The sequence below is a fragment of the Phoxinus phoxinus genome, assembly GCF_949152265.1.
Source record: "Phoxinus phoxinus genome assembly, chromosome: 6".
NCBI lineage: Eukaryota > Metazoa > Chordata > Actinopteri > Cypriniformes > Leuciscidae > Phoxinus > Phoxinus phoxinus.
Window position 1 is genome coordinate 40,278,867 of NC_136881.1, and position 23,399 is coordinate 40,302,265.

The 23,399-nt window shown below is 40.7% G+C and overlaps 1 protein-coding gene across 4 annotated transcripts; it reads right to left on the reverse strand.

The window, feature by feature from the left end:
• Positions 1-793: 793 nt before the first annotated feature.
• prkacab (protein kinase, cAMP-dependent, catalytic, alpha-b) lies at positions 794-22,606 on the reverse strand. Of its 4 annotated transcripts, XR_013797895.1 has the most exons (12): positions 22,040-22,227; positions 17,724-17,768; positions 16,924-16,985; positions 12,713-12,841; positions 11,921-12,019; positions 11,751-11,833; positions 8,004-8,130; positions 4,506-4,601; positions 2,975-3,097; positions 2,719-2,883; positions 1,842-2,123; positions 795-1,400 (listed from the first exon to the last, which is right to left on the reverse strand). XR_013797895.1 is itself a non-coding variant. In XM_079614558.1 (11 exons), exons 1-11 carry the CDS (start codon positions 22,083-22,085, stop codon positions 1,998-2,000), a joined length of 1,101 nt encoding a protein of 366 aa, XP_079470684.1. In that variant the 5' UTR covers positions 22,086-22,511; the 3' UTR covers positions 794-1,997. The 4 variants fall into 4 exon arrangements, 2 of the variants coding, with proteins under 2 accessions (XP_079470684.1, XP_079470685.1); XM_079614558.1 differs by having other exon boundaries at positions 794-2,123; positions 22,040-22,511; XR_013797894.1 differs by lacking the exon at positions 17,724-17,768 and having other exon boundaries at positions 22,040-22,511.
• Between the last annotated feature and the right edge of the window lie 793 nt (positions 22,607-23,399).

Genomic DNA, 23,399 nt, shown 5'->3' on the forward strand with positions numbered 1-23,399 from the left:
GATGCTGATGTTGGTTATTGTTGATGCTGGTTATTGATGCTGATGTTGGTTATTGTTGATGCTGATGCTGATGTTGGTTATTGTTGATGCTGATGCTGATGTTGGTTATTGATGCTGATGTTGGTTATTGATGCGGATGTTGGTTATTGCTGCCGATGTTGATTATAGATGCAGATGTTGGTTATTGCTGCTGTTGTTGGTTATTGATGCGGATGTTGGTTATAGATGCTGAATTGGTTATTGCTGATGTTGGTTATTGATGCTGAGTCGGTTATTGATGCTGATGTTGGTTATTGATGCTGATTTTGGTTATTGATGCTGATGTTGGTTATTGATGCTGATGTCAATTATTGCTGTTGTTGTTGATTATCGCTGTTGTTGGTTATTGCTGCTACTGCAAATACATACACGACACACTGCTGTGCGCAAGTAAGGGATGCTGCTGCTGTACAATATAGCATACATTAATTACCAATAGCAGATCTATGCAGGTGGAGCTGGGTAAGGGGAGGGTTTCTGAAAGCATGATGCACTGCTACAGAAAATGTTGACCAGTATTTGAAGGTTGAGCAGCGAGCTCATTGGCTACTGACACAGCAGCAACCAATCAGCTGTGCCATACAGAGAATGATGTGATTACAAGCAGATTAAGTTAAGAAACAATCAGCCTGCGCCATCTAGAGTTTCATGACAGAACTTCTACTTCGGTATGACAGCATGCCAAATAGGACAGAAGCTGCAGACATTTACTAAAATATTAGGTGCTTACACATAAAAGGACGTAAAACCTGTTTGGTATTTATAGTAATACTTTATTGGAATGATTCTTGTGGTGCAAAATATCACAATTAACTTGAACCATGTCCTCAGGAGTAAGCACTGGTATCCACTGAGTTCACCTCCAGCTTAGAGGAGATATTTGTAGCCTAGAGAGTTGCGTGTAAGAAATTCTCACCCAAAAAGGAGCCAGATGCTCTGCACCCATTCAGAGAGAAGACTTTGCCTATTTAAAAATGCAGAAATGGAAGAATGAAGGGGGAAGAAATGGCGAAAACGGAGAGAGCAATGCGGCGGCTCATTGGTCGACCACAAGACTTCGCCGTGTCAATCACGCACAGTGTGTGTGTGTGCGATTTCGTCAGGAACTAGAAATGTATAACCCAATGAGAACCGTAACAATTATAGTATTAACAATACTAAACAAACGAAACAAAAACATTCATCCCCTCCTCTGCACCAAGGCTTGACGCGGTCCGCTGTCGACTGCTATCTGTCGGCAAGAATCAATGAAACGACTGATGAGCCAAAATATTGACACTTGTAGGATTTCATGGCACATTTCATAGGTGAAAGTTCAAAGTTCATCAGTGAATATTTTACAGAGCGCAGTGGACCTACAGCTGAAAGAAGAAAAAGAAAAGAGGTGCTCATATTATGAAATCATGGCTTCTTTTCTATGCCATTTTCACTTCGTCGTCCCTTTCAGTGCATTTTAAGAATAAAGAAACACATGACAGTATACAGGACCAAAAATATTTCGGTTATTACACAGGAATACATATTTTTATCGTTCTTTTTTTCTTCTTCTATTTTTCTGTATGGTTTGTTATGGTGACCTAGTGGAGAACTTGCACCTTAGTGGTAACTGTTCAAGATTAGAGATTTAACTAATCCAGTCTCTTTTTGTGCGGCAACAACAATCCCAGTCCACAGGCCAACAATTACACCCTATCAAATCCATCATGATTAATATCACATGAACAGAGATTTAAAAAAAAAAAAAAAAAAAAAAGAGAAAATTGCAAACATGATTAAAATAGAGGAGATGATAAAGGCCTCACTGTTTATCCCTGGAGGTCTTCTCTGGACTCTTCCGCTGGTTTCTCTGCTGTTTTACAGGAGGAAGGATCGGTTTTTAAGATTCATGCACTTTTTCTCCTTCTCTCTCTCTTTCTCTCCACCTATATCCCTCGCTCTGATTTCTATAGTTTCTTCCTCTAGAATTCGGCAAATTCTTTTGCGCACTTCTCCGTGAACGACACACGGATCTCCTCTTCCTCGTAGTCGTCGAAGTTGCTGGTGTCCCCGGGACCTCTGCATTTAGGCACAAATGGGGCCTCCACCTGCCAAAACACACACGGAGAGAGAGAGAGATTGATCGGATCTTAAAAATCTCACGCTTGATATTTACATTTGAGCATGAAATAATCGCCAATACCAATATAAAGTATTTCTTCACTCATATTTTACACAAAAACTCCCATATATTGCAAAAAAGTTTTTACGCTCGCATGAGGTGGTGTTTCAGGCAATCCGAAAAAGGAATATTTCGGAATATAAATACATTCTTTAAAGAAGGCGTGGTGTGTTTTGACAGAAGACGAGACTGCGCTCAATCCTCTCCGCATTGGATTGTGGGAAGCAAGTGTACATCGAATCAATGTACACTCCAATTCAGAGAGGATTGTGGGTAAAAGTAGTGAACGAATGTAGGGAATGATGTCGTTCCCTCAGAATTAGGACACCACTACAAAATGGCCGATACCCTATATAGTGCACTATATAGTGGATAGGGAGCGGTTTCAGACACAGCATACGAATGCCCACAAGCGACTCGCAGAGACTAGCGGCTTTACAGGTCAAAACACTGAATAATACGCCAGATTACGGTCAGTGATGCCGGGAGTGTGTGTGTGTGTGTGTGTGTGTGCTTCTCACCCTCCGCTGGTAAATGGCTATCCAGTCAGTAGTGGAGAACCACTTGTGTCCTTTAATGTCGTTCACTCCGTTTTTAAGGTTCCCGAAGCGTTTGGTGAGGTCCACCTGCAGCAGGTTTCTCAGCAGGTCCTTCAGGTCCGAGCTGAAGTGCGACGGGAACCGTACCTGTGGAGAGCCACACGCGGGTCAGGCTGAAGACAGGAATCTCAGATGCTGTCGGATTCGCTTAGAGATCGATGGGCCTCGGCAAAATTACCTTTCCTGAGACGATCTTTTCGTAGATCTGAATGGGTTGATCGGCGAAAAATGGAGGATAACCAGCAGCCATCTCGTACATCAACACACCCAGAGCCCACCAGTCCACCGCCTTATTATAACCCTGCCACACACACACACACACACACACACACACACACACACACACACACACACACACACACACACACACACACACACACACACACACACACACACACACACACACACACACACACACACACACACACCAGGAGAAGCTCAAGAGGAGAGGAAACACTGCGGATATTCATGGGGAGAGGAGTTAAACTAGTAGGGGTTGAGAAACTGAAACAGATCAAATGAAAAGCAAACAATTCATCGACACTATCAATCAAAAGTTTGAAATAATAATCACGTTTTTTTTTTAAATGTTTTTGAAAGAAGTCTCTAATTCTCACCAAGGCCCCATTTATTTAATCAATATACAGTAAAAAACGTAATATTGTGAAATATTATTACAATTTAACTGTTTTCTATGTGAATATATAGTAAAGTGTAATTTATTCCTGTGATCAAAGCTGTATTTTCAGCATCATTACTGCAGTCTTCAGTGTCACATGATCCTTCAGAAATCACTTTGATATGATGTTGATGCTCAGGAAACATTTATGATTATTATCAGTGTTGAAAACAGTTGTGCGTTTTAATATTTTTTTGTTAAAAATGTGAGACACTATTACCTAAGTAAGATCAAATAAAAAATAAAAGACTTTTATTCAGCAATAAATGCATTAAATTGATCCATTTTTATTTCAAATAAATGCTGTTCTTTTGAACTTCCTAAAAAATCCTGAAAAAAAGAAAATAAAAACATTGATAATGATCATAAATGTTTCTTGATAATCAAATCCTCATATTATAGTGATTTCTGAAGGATCATGTGACACTGAAGACTGGAAATGAAGCTGAACATTCAGCTTTGATCACAGGAATAAATTACATTTTAACAATATATTCACATATATGTGGGACAGCGTCCCCTAATTTAATAACAAATTATCCTTTCGACGGAAGTGAATCAATCATAACTTTAGCTGGAAAATAACATTCAAGAACCGCTATAAAGCCAAAACAATCTGTTACCTTAAATTATACGTTTATCTCTGTAAAGCAGCTTTTAAACAATCTACATTGTTAAAAGCGCTATATAAATGAAGATGACTTGACTTGACATAGAAAACCCTTATTTTAAATTGTATTAATATTTCACAATATTACTAGTATTTTTGATCAAATAAATGCAGCCTTGAGCAGAAGAGACTCGTTCAAAAATGTAGAAAAATTATTTAATTATGTAATTATAAATGTAATTTTTCCAAACTTTTGAGCATATTTCATATTAAATCATGTTATTCAGACAGATGGAGGAGTAGATGTGCAGCACAAAGCATCTATCAGCTCAAAGTGAGACTCTCGCAGTGACAACGCTTTATTAATTATAATGTACTATATTTGTGTTGCATTGTCAGGAACTATGAAGCGAGGCTCACCTTGCTGAGGATGATCTCCGGGGCCAGATACTCCGGGGTCCCACACAGCGTCCACGTGCGGCCCTTCACACGCTTCGCGAAGCCGAAGTCTGTCACCTGGAGAGCAGTCACACACACACACACACACACGACGAGAGATTTATGACAGATCATCATCATTCTCAGAGGATGCTGTGATTTATGAAACATTTATTTGATGTCATTCTCATATTAGCCATAAGGGGGCAGTAATGGAGAGATCATGAGCTGTGTGTGATTGAGAAAACATCCAAACAGCGCTCACACACACACACACACTAACAGACACTCACACAGACGCACACACACACACACACACACACACACACACACACACACACACACACACACACACACACACACAGACACACACACACACACACAAACAGTGTATTTTCATGCACAATATTAAGTATTTCAGTGAAAGGTGTGAAAAATACTTTAAAATAAATACTGATGTACACTAGGTCACAAAATGTTGACATTCACTTTATAAAGTAACGATAAATATTACAAATTAGGTTCCATGCTAATTAAGAAATGTAAGACTGGGAGCCCAAACTGTGTCATATTCATTTCAGTTTCTAACTAAATATAAATATTAAATATAAAAAGTTACAATGAATTTTGTGTTTCGGTTTCAAACACAACATTTGTTAAATTTAAGCTTGAAAAAAACCTTCAGATGAGCGGAAAAAATTGTGCAGCTCGACTAGCGGTGTGTGTGAAGACAGCCACAGGTGTGCCAGTCATAATGGCAGATGAGAGGAGTCTTATTTACTGTTCATGTCCTAATAAATACATCTTGAAAGTCTTCTCCAGTGGCGTAGAGGTGTGTATTACCTGGATGTGTGTATTACCTGGATGTGTGTATTACCTGGATGTGTATATTACCTGGATGTATGTGTTACCTGGATGTGTGTATTACCTGGATGTGTATATTACCTGGATGTGTGTGTTACCTGGATGTGTGTATTACCTGGATGTGTGTATTACCTGGATGTGTGCATTACCTGGATGTGTGTATTACCTGGATGTGTGTATTACCTGGATGTGTGTATTACCTGGATGTGTGCATTACCTGGATGTGTGTATTACCTGGATGTGTGTATTACCTGGATGTGTGTATTACCTGGATGTGTGTGTTACTTGGATGTTTGTATCACCTGGATGTGTGTATTACCTGGATGTGTGCATTACCTGGATGTGTGCATTACCTGGATGTGTGTGTTACCTGGATGTGTGTATCACCTGGATGTGTGCATTACCTGGATGTGTGTATTACCTGGATGTGTGCATTACCTGGATGTGTGTATCACCTGGATGTGTGCATTACCTGGATGTGTGTATTACCTGGATGTGTGTATTACCTGGATGTGTGCATTACCTGGATGTGTGCATTACCTGGATGTGTGTATTACCTGGATGTGTGTATCACCTGGATGTGTGCATTACCTGGATGTGTGTATTACCTGGATGTGTGCATTACCTGGATGTGTGTATCACCTGGATGTGTGCATTACCTGGATGTGTGCATTACCTGGATGTGTGTATTACCTGGATGTGTGCATTACCTGGATGTGTGCATTACCTGGATGTGTGTATTACCTGGATGTGTGTGTTACCTGGATGTTTGTATCACCTGGATGTGTGTATTACCTGGATGTGTGTATCACCTGGATGTGTGTATTACCTGGATGTGTGCATTACCTGGATGTGTGCATTACCTGGATGTGTGTATTACCTGGATGTGTGTATCACCTGGATGTGTATATTACCTGGATTTGTGCATTACCTGGATGTGTGTGTTACCTGGATGTGTGTGTTACCTGGATGTGTGTATCACCTGGATGTGTGTATTACCTGGATGTGTGCATTACCTGGATGTGTGTATCACCTGGATGTGTATATCACCTGGATGTGTGTATCACCTGGATGTGTGTATTACCTGGATGTGTGTATCACCTGGATGTGTGTATCACCTAGATGTGTGTATCACCTAGATGTGTGTATTACCTGGATGTGTGTATCACCTGGATGTGTGTATCACCTAGATGTGTGTATTACCTAGATGTGTGTATTACCTGGATGTGTGTATCACCTGGATGTGTGTATCACCTGGATGTGTATATCACCTGGATGTGTGTATCACCTGGATGTGTGTATTACCCTGGATGTGTGTGTTACCTGGATGTGTGCATTACCTGGATGTGTGTATTACCTGGATGTGTGTATTACCTGGATGTGTGTATCACCTGGATGTGTATATTACCTGGATGTGTGTATTACCTGGATGTGTGCATTACCTGGATGTGTGTGTTACCTGGATGTGTGTATTACCCTGGATGTGTGTGTTACCTGGATGTGTGCATTACCTGGATGTGTGTATTACCTGGATGTGTGTATCACCTGGATGTGTATATTACCTAGATGTGTGTATTACCTGGATGTGTGTATTACCTGGATGTGTGTATTACCTGGATGTGTGTATTACCTGGATGTGTGTATTACCTGGATGTGTATATTACCTGGATGTGTGTATTACCTGGATGTGTATATTACCTGGATGTGTGCATTACCTGGATGTGTGTGTTACCTGGATGTGTGTGTTACCTGGATGTGTGCATTACCTGGATGTGTGTATTACCTGGATGTGTATATTACCTGGATGTGTGTGTTACCTGGATGTTTGTATTACCTGGATGTGTGTATTACCTGGATGTGTGCATTACCTGGATGTTTGTATTACCTGGATGTGTGTATCACCTGGATGTGTGTATTACCTGGATGTGTGTATTACCTAGATGTGTGTATTACCTGGATGTGTGTATTACCTGGATGTGTGTATCACCTGGATGTGTGTATCACCTAGATGTGTGTATCACCTAGATGTGTGTATTACCTGGATGTGTGTGTTACCTGGATGTTTGTATCACCTGGATGTGTGTATTACCTGGATGTGTGTGTTACCTGGATGTGTGTGTTACCTGGATGTGTGTATCACCTGGATGTGTGTGTTACCTGGATGTGTGTGTTACCTGGATGTGTGTATCACCTGGATGTGTGTATCACCTGGATGTGTGTATTACTTGGATGTGTGTATTACCTGGATGTGTGTATTACCTGGATGTGTGTGTTACCTGGATGTGTATATTACCTGGATGTGTGTATTACCTGGATGTGTGTATTACCTGGATGTGTGTATTACCTGGATGTGTGTATTACCTGGATGTGTGTATCACCTGGATGTGTGTGTTACCTGGATGTGTGTATCACCTGGATGTGTGTGTTACCTGGATGTGTGTATCACCTGGATGTGTGTGTTACCTGGATGTGTGTGTTACCTGGATGTGTGTATCACCTGGATGTGTGTGTTACCTGGATGTGTGTGTTACCTGGATGTGTGTGTTACCTGGATGTGTGTATCACCTGGATGTGTGTATTACCTGGATGTGTGTGTTACCTGGATGTGTGTGTTACCTGGATGTATCCCTGCTGATCGATGAGGAGGTTCTCTGGCTTAAGGTCTCTGTAGATCAGGTCAAGGGCGTGCAGATATTCAAAGGTCAAAACTATTTGTGAAGCATAAAAGCGTGCATGGGGTTCACTGCAGAGAGAGAGAGGGCGAGAGACGAGGAGAACACACACCGTTACGTACAGGCATCACACACACACACACACACACATCAGCAAGAATAAAACAGAGTGACTGAAGCTCAGTGCATCACTGCATTAGGACAGTATAAATATTAAGCATGTTACAGTCTCACGTTAGCTTCAGGTCCAATATCCTCGAGTGTCAATGGAAGTCATCGTTCGGTTCTTTAAACCTAAAGTTGTTTTATCCTCTACATTTATGTAGACGAACACGAGCTAAACTCACACACACTGCTGACTGCTGTTGATCAAATGTCGTCGCATTTTTATGTCAACTTTTATGTGGATTTAAAAAAACATACAAGTTAAACTACATATGTGACCCTGGACCACAAAACCAGTCACATGGGTAACATTTTTGAAATTGAGGTTTATATATCATCTGAGAGCTGAACATAAGCTTTCCATTGATGTATGGTTTGTTAGGATAGGACAATATTTGGTCGAGATACAACTATTGAAAATCTGGAATCTGAGGGTGCAAAAAAATGTAAACATTGAGAAAATCTGCGTTTATGTTCACGATTGTGCTGCATTCACTCAAAAAAAATACAAGTTTGATATATTTACGGTAGGAAATGTATTAAATATCTTCATGGAACATGATCTTAATATCCTAATGATTTTCGGCATAAAAGAAAAATCTATAATTTTGACCCATACAATGTATAGTTGGCTATCGCCACAGATATACCCGTGCGACTCCAGACTGGGTTTGTGATCCAGGGTCACACACATATATATATATATATATTATATACTGTACTGACTCCTCATAGAACCTTTCAGTGAAGAGTTCTTTAAAGAACCATTTTTTCTTAATGTGAAGAACATTCTAAAATCTAAAGAATCATTTTTCACAATAAAGAACCTTTTGTTAAAGTTTCATCACGGAACCTATAAAGATGATTTTTGTTTTAGATGTAGGTCAGAATCACATTTTGAGAGAGGCCAAAAACAGATAAAAAATAATAATAATAATAATCTCGAAAAAAAATATTTGTGTTATTTATACACATGCGAGTCAATCTGAGTCAAATGAATATAAATACGACCGGTTTTCCTTCTAAGCATTTGGTCTTTTGTAATTGCACATGTACACTACGAGTCAGAGGATTCGAAGGCTTCTGCTTAAACGCCTGACAGTTGTGATTTTAAAGAATGAGTTGAACCGGAGAGTGACGGAAAAACACCAAGTCATTGATGAAGGAGTTCACATCTCTGTAGAAGTGAGCAGAGCTGGCATCTAACTCATGCGCTTTAATCACAACATCATTCCTGTATTTCCACTTGTGTTTTTCATGACTTTTAACTGATAATTAGTGTGTGTGTGTGTGTGTGTGTGTGTGTGTGTGTGTGTGTGTGTGTGCGTGTGTGTGTGGGTGTGTGTGGGTGTGTGTGGGTGTGTGTGTGTGTGTGGGTGTGTGTGTGTGTGTGTGGGTGTGGGTGTGGGTGTGTGTGTGTGTGTGTGTGTGGGTGTGGGTGTGGGTGTGTGTGTGGGGGTGTGTGTGTGTGGGTGTGTGGTTGTGGGTGTGGTTGTGGGTGTGGGTGTGTGTGTGTGGGCGTGGGTGTGTGTTTTAAAGTGATGATAATAGTAAACATAAATCCTAATAAAATACTTTTTTATTTATTTAAAGAATACGCTTTTAATGCTGTTTATGTGTCTATGTGGTGTTTTTAATATGCTTTAAGAGAAAAATTCATAAGTCAACAGCATTGCTGAGTATTTTCTGCTTAAAACTGCAGTGAACCAAAGACAGTCTCAAAAACACAGTGTGAAATCGCTGGTGTTTCTGATGTCACACACTAGCTTGTAACCAATCAGATCAACGAGTGATCGCCAACCAGTGGATCTCTGAGTGAGTGAGTGAGTGGAGGCAGGGCTCATTTGCATATTCATAGAACCGCGCATACTAAATGAGGCAAGGGTGTCGAGTTACATTCAAGATATTTTAAGGCATCATGAATTCTTTTCAAGGAAAAAACATTTAAATATGTCATTTTGGTGATCAAAGATGAGTTATAAAGGATACAATTATTGACTACAGGGGGGCTTCAAAGGGATAGTTCACCCAAAATATAAAACACGATATTTTGAAGAATATGCGTAGCCAGTTGACGGCACCCATTTGACTTCCATAGTATTTTCTATGAAAGTGAATGGCTACCGTAAACTGTTCAATTACCCGTATTCTTCAAAACATCTTTTGTGTTCAACAGAAGAAAGAAACTCAAACAGGTTCGTTACAACATGAGGGTGAGTAAATGATGACAGAATTTAAATTTTTGGGTGAACTGTCCCTTTAAGGCGTAGTCCTTCTGTAGCTCCGCCCCTTTTCAGCGTCTCCCGGTTCTGTATTTCCACAGCATGAAGGTGAGATCTTACGGATACGAATCCGCTTAAAACACTCATGATATCTTTCGCTAACTCTACAATAAGTAAATCCACTTTGCTAGATAATTAGCCTACTCTTCGACAGCGATGCCATAAGCCGCGTTTCCACCGCGGGAACTTTCCCCATGAGCTTTGTGCTGGTACTCGGTGGGTCTAAATGAAGTTCCGGGTAAATATTTCCCCCTCCGAAAGTCCCTGCTGGCGAGGTAGTACTTTTTCAAAGTTCAGGAACTTTCGGGGGCGGGACTTGTGCACTGAACATGTTGATTGGTTGTGTTCACGCCGCATTTTGATTGGACGACTCCACGCAGCATTCTAATTTAACCGGCATTTTTTTAAATCTATTGCGGTTCGTGGCTTCATGCAGTAAGAGTCTGTCTGCAAATATGGAATTTAATATATATTTTTTTAAACACAGCTGGACCGACGACGAGGTTCAGGCTTTATCAAGTGTATTTGTGTAACAGGAAATTTTCTGCACGTTCGTCCCAGCCATCTCACGGTCAATGTCCGCAATAGCTGATAACATATTTTATATCTAGCATTACGAGCTTTCTGAACACGCTTTAGTATCAGTGCTCGTCTCTTTTCTGCCGTTTTGTTTATTACCTCATTAGTAAACCAATACATCACAAACAACTGCAGCACAGTTTGAATCTCCTCCATACTTATTATAAATGTGGCGCTCAAAGCTGATTACTGTCCGCCGCAGACTGGGAGGAGCCGTCGAGCGCAGTTTATAATCTTCCCGGTACTTTAGACCGCGGTGTAAACGCAGAAAGCAGCCGGTCTGGGGCAAAAAAAGTTCCTGGGAAAAATTGTTCCGGGTAATTTCGGTGGAAACGTGGCTATAGAAATATATTGTTTTATCACATTGTTTAGCTAACTATGACTTTGTATATACATTTCTGAAATACTTCAACTTAGACAGTTCCCTCTGATGACAGATCACTCTAAATTGTAATGTGGACTCTTCTGTAAAGCTGCTTTGAAATGATGAGTATTGTGAAAAGCGCTATACAAATAAACGTGAATTGAATTGAAATATACAGAGCTAACGCAAAAACGATTCCTCTGGCGCATGATGTCTATCCGGTGTGTACTGTATTTGTGCACTTCATGTTGCCTTTCCCCCTCAGGCACTAAACAAGCGCATGAAGAAAGCAGATATTCACCTGAATCTGCCGATTCTGCGCAGGTGTGAAAACATCTCCCCTCCCTGAACGTACTGCATCACCATGTAGAGATTAGTGTTGTCCTGCAGCAAACACACACACACACACACACACACACAGTCCATTACATGCGCCATCATCCAGGTATTGTTGTCCCGAGCGATCGTCACCTTGAAGGAGTACTCCAGGCGCACTAGGAAGGGGAAGCTGACGGCCTGCAGGATCCTCTTCTCGTTTAGTGTGTGTTCGATCTGCTTCAGCTTCACCACCTGCAGACAAACAGCGTTACTGAACGCGTCTAACACAGCGTTTGAGTTTAAAGGAACATGCCTCCCCTATTTTTGGGGGAAATAGGCTCATTTTCCAACACCCCTGGAGTTAAACAGTTTTACCGTTTTCGAATCCGTTCAGCCGATCTCCGGGTCTGGCGGTAGCACTTTTAGCATAGCTTAGCATAGATAATTGAATCTGATTAGGCCGTTAGCATCTCTCTTCAAAAAAATGACCGAAGAGTTGCGATATTTTTCCTATTTAAAGCTTGACTCTTCTGTAGTTACATTGTGTACTAATGAAAAGTTGTGATTTTCTAGGCCAATATGACGAGGAACTATCCTCTCATTCCTGCGTAATAATCCAGGAACTGCTGCCGTATTACAACTGCTGATATTACAAACTTAGTGCCGGTCACGTTGGAAGTTTCCGAGCTGGGGACTATTTTCAGGCGCTGCGTAATATCATCTTTAATATCACAACTTTTCATTAGTACACAATGTAACTACAGAAGAGTCAAGCTTTAAATAGGAAAAATATCGAAACTCTTTGGTAATGCTAACAGTCTAATCCGATTCAATGATCTATGCTAAGCTTAGCTAAAAGTGCTACCGCCAGACCCGGAGATCGGCTGAATTTAACTCTAGGGGAAAATGAGCCCATTTCCAGTGTGTTCCTTTAGTCCCGCTCACCTTCTGTTTGTTGAGGATCTTCATGGCGTAGTGCTGGCCGGTCTCTCGGTGTCTGACCAGCATCACGCGACCGAACGAGCCAGTGCCCAGAGTCTTCAACCGCTCGAAGTCCTCCAGGCCCGCCGTGTTCTGCGGGACAGGCCACGGGACTTTAGCATGTTATATATGTGCACCGATACTAAATTACTGTGGCAATTAATCAGAACAAAATCTGCTCATACAGACAGTTTTTAGACCTCGTTTCAAATTAAAAAGGTAATTGCGACTTTTCATCTCACAATTCAGACTTTTTTCTCAAAATTTCGAGTTTACAAAGTGATATAAAGTCGCAGTTGCGAGAAAAAAGGTCATAATTGCGATATAAAAACTCACAATTGTGAGTTATAAAGTAAAAATTGCGTCATATAAAGTCGCAGTTCTGTGTTATAAAGAATAAAACATTTTAAAAGATAATTGCGACTTTTTATCTCACAATTGTGAGTTTGTATCTCGCAATTCTGACATCTTTTCTCAGAAGTACATGTTTATATCTCGCAATTTTGACTTTAGAACGTGCAATTTGGAGATAAAAAGTCAGAATTGTGATATAAACTCACAATTTTGAGGAACAAAGTCAACCTTTTTTTCCCTTAGAATTGAACTTAACTCGCAATTGCGAGTTTATATCTCACAATTCTGAGAAAAGATATCAGAATTGTGAGATAAAAAGTCGCAATTACCTTTTAAAATGTTTTATTCTGTGACGGAAACAAGCTTCCATACGTTTCAGAATAACGGATCTCAGTTATAAACAGAAAACACATTTACACGCTTAACTCACATCATTAACTGAACTCTGAAAATCAAAATTGACCATTCATATTTATATGGATTTTTGCAGTATTTATTATAAATGATCTGTGCACATCATTTTCTTTTAATTAATGTGTAATCTTGAATCAGAGTAGCTTCCCCTCCCGCAGCATCTCTTCTCTTCTCTGATGACGAGGGCGGGGCAACCTGTCAATCACAGATCCACCAATAGCAAACCACAACCATCCAATCAATACCACAAGCCCCGCCCTACATTTGCTCTTGTTTGTGAAGCAGTTTCGGCACAATACTGAAGAAAAGATGAGCGCAACTTCCGTTTAATGCCGTGTGTGTGTGAGTGTGTGTGTGTGTGTGTGTTCTGATCTTTCTGAGTGAGTGAGTGAGTGTGTGTGTGTGTGTTCTGATCTTTCTGAGTGAGTGAGTGAGTGAGTGTGTGTGTTCTGATCTTTCTGAGTGAGTGAGCGTGTGTGTGTGTGTTCTGATCTTTCTGAGTGAGTGAGTGAGTGTGTGTGTGTGTGTTCTGATCTTTCTGAGTGAGTGAGTGAGTGAGTGTGTGTGTTCTGATCTTTCTGAGTGAGTGAGCGTGTGTGTGTGTGTTCTGATCTTTCTGAGTGAGTGAGTGAGTGTGTGTGTGTGTGTTCTGATCTTTCTGAGTGAGTGAGTGAGTGAGTGAGTGAGTGAGTGTGTTCTGATCTTTCTGAGTGAGTGAGTGAGCGTGTGTGTTCTGATCTTTCTGAGTGAGTGAGTGAGTGAGTGAGTGAGTGTGTGTGTTCTGATCTTTCTGAGTGAGTGAGTGAGCGTGTGTGTTCTGATCTTTCTGAGTGAGTGAGTGAGTGTGTGTGTGTGTGTGTGTGTTCTGATCTTTCTGAGTGAGTGAGTGAGTGAGTGAGTGAGCGTGTGTGTTCTGATCTTTCTGAGTGAGTGAGTGAGTGTGTGTGTGTGTGTGTGTGTTCTGATCTTTCTGAGTGAGTGAGTGAGTGTGTGTGTGTGTGTTCTGATCTTTCTGAGTGAGTGAGTGAGCGTGTGTGTTCTGATCTTTCTGAGTGAGTGAGTGAGTGAGTGAGTGAGTGAGTGAGTGTGTTCTGATCTTTCTGAGTGAGTGAGTGAGCGTGTGTGTTCTGATCTTTCTGAGTGAGTGAGTGAGTGAGTGAGTGTGTGTGTTCTGATCTTTCTGAGTGAGTGAGTGAGCGTGTGTGTTCTGATCTTTCTGAGTGAGTGAGTGAGTGTGTGTGTGTGTGTGTGTGTTCTGATCTTTCTGAGTGAGTGAGTGAGTGTGTGTGTGTGTGTTCTGATCTTTTTGAGTGAGTGAGTGAGTGAGTGTGTGTGTTCTGATCTTTCTGAGTGAGTGAGCGTGTGTGTGTGTGTGTTCTGATCTTTCTGAGTGAGTGAGTGAGTGTGTGTGTGTGTGTTCTGATCTTTCTGAGTGAGTGAGTGAGTGAGTGAGTGTGTTCTGATCTTTCTGAGTGAGTGAGTGAGCGTGTGTGTTCTGATCTTTCTGAGTGAGTGAGTGAGTGTGTGTGTGTGTGTGTGTGTTCTGATCTTTCTGAGTGAGTGAGTGAGTGTGTGTGTGTGTGTTCTGATCTTTTTGAGTGAGTGAGTGAGTGAGTGAGTATGTGTGTTCTGATCTTTCTGAGTGAGTGAGCGTGTGTGTGTGTGTTCTGATCTTTCTGAGTGAGTGAGCGTGTGTGTGTGTGTTCTGATCTTTCTGAGTGAGTGAGTGAGTGTGTGTGTGTGTGTTCTGATCTTTCTGAGTGAGTGAGTGAGTGAGTGAGTGTGTTCTGATCTTTCTGAGTGAGTGAGTGAGCGTGTGTGTTCTGATCTTTCTGAGTGAGTGAGCGTGTGTGTTCTGATCTTTCTGAGTGAGTGAGTGAGTGTGTGTGTGTGTGTGTGTGTTCTGATCTTTCTGAGTGAGTGAGTGAGTGTGTGTGTGTGTGTTCTGATCTTTCTGAGTGAGTGAGTGAGTGAGTGAGTGAGTGAGTGAGTGAGTGAGTATGTGTGTTCTGATCTTTCTGAGTGAGTGAGTGAGTGAGTGTGTGTGTGTGTGTGTGTGTTCTGATCTTTCTGAGTGAGTGAGTGAGTGAGTGAGTATGTGTGTTCTGATCTTTCTGAGTGAGTGAGTGAGTGTGTGTGTGTGTGTTCTGATCTTTCTGAGTGAGTGAGTGAGCGTGTGTGTTCTGATCTTTTTGAGTGAGTGAGCGTGTGTGTGTGTGTTCTGATCTTTCTGAGTGAGTGAGTGTGTGTGTGTGTGTTCTGATCTTTCTGAGTGAGTGAGTGAGTGAGTGAGTTCTGATCTTTCTGTACAAACTAAAGCTTCTATGTATTTGATCCACTTGTGTTTATGTGAGGCTTATTTTGTTGTACGATATCTAAAAGTTAAGCATAACGTAGCATTGTGAGTTTTTATAAAGAATTTACAGTGTACTGGCCCGAGTCAAAGGAGTCTGTGATCTCCTGGGTTTGTTCAACTGATGTTTAAATGGCCAGGTGACACTCATTCTGATCTTTCTGAGTGAGTGAGTGAGTGAGTGTGAGTGTGTGTGTGTGTGTGTGTTCTGATCTTTCTGAGTGAGTGAGTGAGTGAGTGTGTGTGTGTTCTGATCTTTCTGAGTGAGTGAGTGAGTGAGTGAGTGAGTGAGTATGTGTGTTCTGATCTTTCTGAGTGAGTGAGTGAGTGAGTATGTGAGTGTGAGTGTGTGTTTGTGTGTTCTGATCTTTCTGAGTGAGTGAGTGAGTGAGTGAGTGAGTGTGTGTGTGTGTTCTGATCTTTCTGAGTGAGTGAGTGAGTGAGTGAGTGAGTGTGTGTGTGTGTGTTCTGATCTTTCTGAGTGAGTGAGTGAGTGAGTGAGTGAGTGTGTGTGTGTGTGTTCTGATCTTTCTGAGTGAGTGAGTGAGTGAGTGAGTGTGTGTGTGTGTGTTCTGATCTTTCTGAGTGAGTGAGTGAGTGTGTGTGTGTGTGTTCTGATCTTTCTGAGTGAGTGATTGAGTGAGTGAGTGAGTGAGTGAGTGTGTGTGTGTGTGTTCTGATCTTTTTGAGTGAGTGAGTGAGTGAGTATGTGAGTGAGTGTGAGTGTGAGTGTGTGTGTGTGTGTGTGTGTGTTCTGATCTTTCTGTACAAACTAAAGCTTCTATGTATTTGATCCACTTGTGTTTATGTGAGGCTTATTTTGTTGTACGATATCTAAAAGTTAAGCATAACGTAGCATTGTGAGTTTTTATAAAGAATTTACAGTGTACTGGCCCGAGTCAAAGGAGTCTGTGATCTCCTGGGTTTGTTCAACTGATGTTTAAATGACCAGGTGACACTCATTTAACATAATAACAGCTCTGAGAACTATTTCCACTTCGACACGCGTGCGTATTGAAAGCTGCCGCCTGGGTTTCTCTTTATTTCCTCTCACCTGTGCAGGATTCTCCCATTTCCTGAGGAAATCTTCTTTGGCGAAGGCCAGAAACTCTTTGACTGTGGGAAGACACAGAAAACACACGCAACATTACAAGAAGCAACATCATATTTGATTTCTAAGGCCACTAAATTCTCAAAATCAATCTACTACAGTACATGCCTTCTGTCGTCTGATTGACCGCTTATACTTTTAAAAGGTTGTGATACAGGGTTTGCTGTGAGATATTTAATGATTTGTATGAAGTAAATGTAAGGATAACTTTTATATTGTTAGTAATATTACAAGATGAACACTTACTGGACTGAAGCAACTTATAGATTTACTTGATAATCCATTCATTAAATATGATCATCAGAAATCATCATCATTGTACTGCATTATTTATTATTTTGCCTCCACAATAAAAACGACTGAGCTTTGATCATAAAACTAAGCATTTAAATATTAATCTTACTATTTAATATTATTGGGAGATGCAGCGACAACTATTTATATGCATTTTTTTGCAAGTAGTTGTTGGAAATTGCATTGATTTACATTAAAATGTGTTTGATCAGAATTTTATTGTACTTTTTGGCCATATAACTATCAGAAACTGCACCAGATTGCGTAGTTTTGCTCAGTTTGGACCTTTGAATAAAATCAAGGCGTTTTTCCTCCACGTTCTCACTAAAATATACTGGTAGGGACCACACGACATTCCTCCTGAAAATTTACATAAATGCGATTATCATGACAGAATATGCTAATCAATGACTAGAAGATACATAAGCTACATAAATGCATCAACTAACCATTCAGAAACGTTGTCACTTCTTCTTGAGTCTCTCCATTATCGTCTGACTCCGGTTTGAACATAAAAGGCAAAAAGGTTTTTGAAATTTTCAGGAAACAAGCTCTTGAAGCTCCGCCCCCTGTGCCGGGAGCAGCAGCTCATTTGCATTTAAAGGGACAGACACGAAACGGTGCGTTTTTGCTCACCCTCAAAATTTTAACATGCTATATAAAAATATCTGTGGGGTATTTTGAGCTAAAACTTCACACACACACTCTGGGGACATCAGACTTATTTTACAGCTTGTGGCTCCTAAACGTGGTTCTACGTTGTACGAAAAGGTTCAAAGACGGTCTTGCGACCAAAGAAGATAGTCAACGATCATTTTCAGTGTTTGCTGCTATGACACGTCTACTGTCTAGCCAATCAAAATGCAACATGAAATGGCGCTAAAACTTCAAACGTACTTTCCTCAAGCCCTATTTGTACAATTGTCAAGCCATATTCGCTTCATCCTCTTTTTTAATAAAAAGCACAACTGCCAATCAAGTGTGATTCATCTTGCTCTATTTGTTCACCACTAGCGCATGCTGATGACGTTTTATGCTTCTATGCTAACTTGCTTCGTAGCCTATGATTCAATAGGTGTCGTCATCGTAAAGTTTACTCAAAAAAATTAACTAGGAAGGTTGTGCACTTTACATAATATATTTAGCCATATTTAGTTTACTTATAATAATTGTGTTTGTTGACTTTTTTCTATTAAATGTCCACGTAATTATGTCTCAACTTACAAGTACAAAATCCTAACGTGTTGTCTAAACACAAACCATTTATGTTAAGTAAAAAATTCGTACATCCAGAGCGTGGCGGTATAGTGCGACGCCAACTGACATTTTGCCCTAACTTAATTTGATTGTGTTCAATCTGCTTAAATGTAAAATTTAAGTTTACTTAATCCGTTTGTGTTGGATTACATGAATGATTTGTGTTGCATTAACTGAAACTGAGCGGTGCTTGTTAGTTCCCAGCATGCTTTGCATATGGTTGAATTTAGAGAGAATAAATGTTAAAATTAAGTGTTATTTTACGTGTTTTTTTGTGAAAATGAGAAAAGGGGAAGACTTGATAGTGTGTAATTGTGTTTAATGGTCAATTACATTGGAATTACTAGAACCATTTCAATTACAGTGGGTTACCATTGTGGAGAAGAGTGGAGCATTGTGTTTGACTGTGACTGATTTCGGCTCGATACGGTTCGGCTCGCTTCGTTTTTCCACTGCATGGTACGGCTCGGTTTCGGTTCGACTCGCTTCGCTTTTCCACTGCGTGGTACGACTCGGTTTCGGTTCGACTCGCTTCGCTTTTCCACTGCGTGGTACGACTCGGTACGGCACGGTTCGGTTCGCTTTTGCTCGGTTGCTATTCCACTGCAGTTAGTACCGCTTCAAAGTGGGTGGGACTGATCGTTAATAGTTGTAGGTCCGGTGGTAGCCGTGTGCGGCTAAGAGCTGTGCTACTTCCGCTCCTCGGCAACCAACGAAAGGAACGTCTGCACCTCGTCCACTGACCACGATTCAGCCATTTCTTGTTTTATGTTACTTTTTGTGTAATTGTGTTTAATGGTCAATTACATTGGAATTACTAGAACCATTTAAATTACTGAAGGAGCATGTAAATCTAGGCATTTAAGATGCTAATATGTGCTACTGCTAGCATATAGCTAGCTAAAGTATATCAATTGAATTATTTGTTACTAAAATAAATGAAATATTATTGGATGAATGAAAATAAAAACACCTGAATCATGTAAGGAAACCTTAAAATTAGCTGGGCTGATACTATTAGGCTACATTAAGCTGTGCCCAACCAAAGTACGTTAAATAAATTGAATCAACTTTAATAAATTAAGTTGACCCAACATAAGTACATTAAGTTGGAATAACAGAATTGCATAATGCTAAAATAAAGCAAGTTAATCATGTGGAAATCCTTTCCATAATTTTTTTTTATGTTCATTCAAAGAGTTAGCCTATTTGTTTGAGTGACACAAGTTTATTAGATCCGTACAGTGTGATTTGTAATGATCTTATAGGATTGCTGAAATCGCACGGTCATAAAACGACTCGATACGCTCAAGACAAATGTATTTGTTTAGCGAATTTCACAATGCACATTGTTTAAAAGCAGCTTTCAGGAAATCATGAAGTTAATGTTTACTATCTTCATGTCTCACAGTAACATTTAGGCCTAGCCGATTCGAGCCGAGCGATAATATATAGGCCTAGTTTACATTCTGCACTCAAGCGGGTGAGATCTGCTGTATAGTATAGGCCTATCGCTTTACGCATATACTGTAGATAAAGTTGGATATACTATTAGTCTTTCTAACCCCAGGTTAAAGGGTTAACTCACCCAAAAATTTAAATTAGCCCATGATTTACTCACCTTCAAAGCCCTTCCTAGGTGTATATGACTTTCTTCTTTCAGACGAACACAGAGATATATAAAAAAAATGCCCTGGCTCGTCCCAGCTTTATAATGGGAGTGAATGGTACCTTAGAATTTGAAACCCAATAAAGTGCATCCACCCATCATAAAAGTAATTTATATGTCTCCAGGGGGTTAATAAAGGCCTTCTGAATATATATAAATATCCATATTTATAACTTTATAAACTGTAATCACTGGCTTCCGTTAACGGCCGTACGCGAGTCTAGTTCCGGCGGAAGAGTGACCTCTGACCCGAAGAGTGACCTCTGACCCGAAGAGTGACCTCTGACCCGACGCATGACGTAGAATGTAGGAGTGGCGTAAGCTCAGGTGAGAATAGACGCCTTTCGCGGTTCAAACAACAAACTTTAGCTCCTCCCACATTTCTCTTCAAATACTCTTGTTTTAGACTTCTAATGCATGACCGGTGTTTTGTTTTGCTCCATCCTTATCCTCATCAATACGTCATGTGTCGGGTCAGAGGTCATTCTTCGGGTCAGAGGTCACGCTTCCACCGGAACTAGACTTGCGTACAGCCATTAACGGAAGCTAGTGATTATAGTTTATAAAGATATCAAAGTACGGAGCACTTTTATGATGGATGGATGCACTTTTTTGGGCTTAAAAAAAATCTCAGGCACCATTCTCTCCCATTATAAAGCTGGGAAGAGGCAGGACAATTTTTAGTTCTCTAATTGTGTTTGGCTGAAGGAAGAAAGTCACATACACCTAGGATGGCTCGGGGGCCATTTTTGGGTGAAAGGCCACTTTTAACCCTGGGTTAAACAATGTTTCACACTTGTATTTGTAACCGGGGTTATCAGCACCAATTCTTCACTACCAAAGGTACGTTACGTTGAGTTGTTTCGCAACAGACAAACCAATCATAAAATAATTCCTGCCTCAGAAAATATGAATTCATTTTGTACAGTCACAGAAACTCTCAAGCGTCAGCGCCGAGGGAAACGGGCGAGCGGTTTTTGTTCCTGTTTTGACATTTCATACTGAAACCGGAAGGTTGGCTGGGACATATCGAGGGGACTTATCGAATATTTATTAATTCATTCACATCAATAGCCAGTCTGGTTCACGTCACAGCTGGGAGACGTGATGTGATCATTTCAAAGCGCATTTTATTGGACAAAAACACGCAAGATGATCCGTCAACAATTTTGATTTGATTTCCAGAAGAGAAAGACTCATTAAAAACGTCAACAAGCGTGATTTTAGAGCATTATTAAAACAGATTGCAACTCGATGTAACAATATGCAAATAATTATGATACCCTGATGGGTTTTAGCTTATATGTGTAAAGTGTGAAATATTAAAATCTGACAACCTAATCTAGCCTAAACCAGGGTTAGTATGAACCATGAAAGACTTAACCCAGGGTTAAACATTTCAACCAGCAGGGCCGTAACCATCATATATGTCAATTAATACTGTTGTTATCAAATTTAGATACATGGTCCCCTGAATATAAGGGGTTCTTGCTGTTTTCTTCAGACCTTCTGCACATCTGGACCCATCATATACACACATAGAGCATTTCCTGTTGAATAAACATTCTTGATATGTTATATACACGGTACAGCATACACATACACACACAAACCCCCAAACGAAGCGCTTATTAAAGCATCAACACATTGTTTGAGCCTGAAATCGCCATGACAGCATCAGCATCCTCTCTCTCTCTCTCTCTTCTCTCTCTCTCTGCTGAAGAAGCCTCACTCATGCACGAATATATTCCCGAGGAATCTGAGCATCTGATGATGAAACCGATCGCCATGATCGATCATGACTAAACACAATGATCGGGAAGCTTTAAAGACACCCACCGCTTTCCATCTCGTTTCCCCGTTTGGCGGCCGGCGTGTTGCCCATGTCTCCGGGCCTGTCAGGCGCTGGAGACCCGCAGGAAGATGATGCTCCTGCCGTGCCTTGGCTCTCACGGTCCGTTCGTGCGATTGACGCCTGCCGATCGGCTTTGAGAGTGAAAATAGTGGACGTTAACGCGTCCGATCTGTTCACGGATAAACGGCGATCGCTTATGAACGCAGAAGCATCCGTGTTTAAAGGGCGGACGGGCCGCCAGCATCAACCCGGACTCGGGCGTCCTTTCCTGGCTTGGCTCTCCGCCGCACCTCCGCGGCCCCGCAGTCCCTCGCTCGTTCGCTCGCTCGCCGCCCCGCGGGGTGTTCCGTGTTCCGGGAATCGCGGGTGAAAAACACGGACGCAGGATCGGTGAGATGATCGTTCATGCAGCTGCGCTTCCCGTAGCCATCGACACAGACTCCGCCCACACGGACTGAGCCCCGCCCCCCGACTCACCCCATTGGCCAGGCGGACAGATGTGTGGAGTGATTGACAGGCAATAATCAAGCTGTTGTGAGTTGTGATTAGCCAATGTAGAGAGAGAACTGTCTTTTTTTTATGTTTATTAAAATGGACGGGACTTTATGAATGGTTTTGAGTGGATTACATTTTTTTACTGTTTTATAAAATAAACATGCATTGAATAGTTTCACTGTTGTTGTCCTGGGAAGAAAACGATGAAGATCATTTATATTGGATCCAATAAAAGGACATTTTGTCACTCTGGAACCTGCTATTATAGGCTAAACACGCATAATTGTGAACTGTAAGAAATATACAACTTAAAATATATAAAATATAAAACTTAAATATAAAATTTCAGCTAAAATACAAAAGGGTAACAACATACAAAATATCGAAGCACTATTTCCCTGTGTGAAAACTATAGCCACTATAACTACCTCACTAACCAGCCATAAAAATTAAAAATAAAAACGTTTTACTTGCAATAAAATAAATGTTAGGTGAAATTAAATATAGAAAACTGTTTGTTTTTTGCAAAAAATGAACAAAATGTAAGTTTTTATAACCCCGCAGGTGTAATTTATTTCATTAAACAGGTACATTTTCATATACAGCTCTCTAACAGAGTTCACTGTAAAGCATTATCACGTGTGAAGGGTCATATTCATCCGCAGAGCCGAAGCACAACCAAAACAATGTTCCTCCGCAAAATGTTTGCAGTTTTTTTTTACCTCTACAGGCCAAAAGTTACGAAGTGTACCTTTAAATTGATTGTATTTTTTCATTTATAACTAATTTATAGTTTAAACTTGATGTACTACAAGAACTAAAACTAAAATAAATAAAACTATATAGACC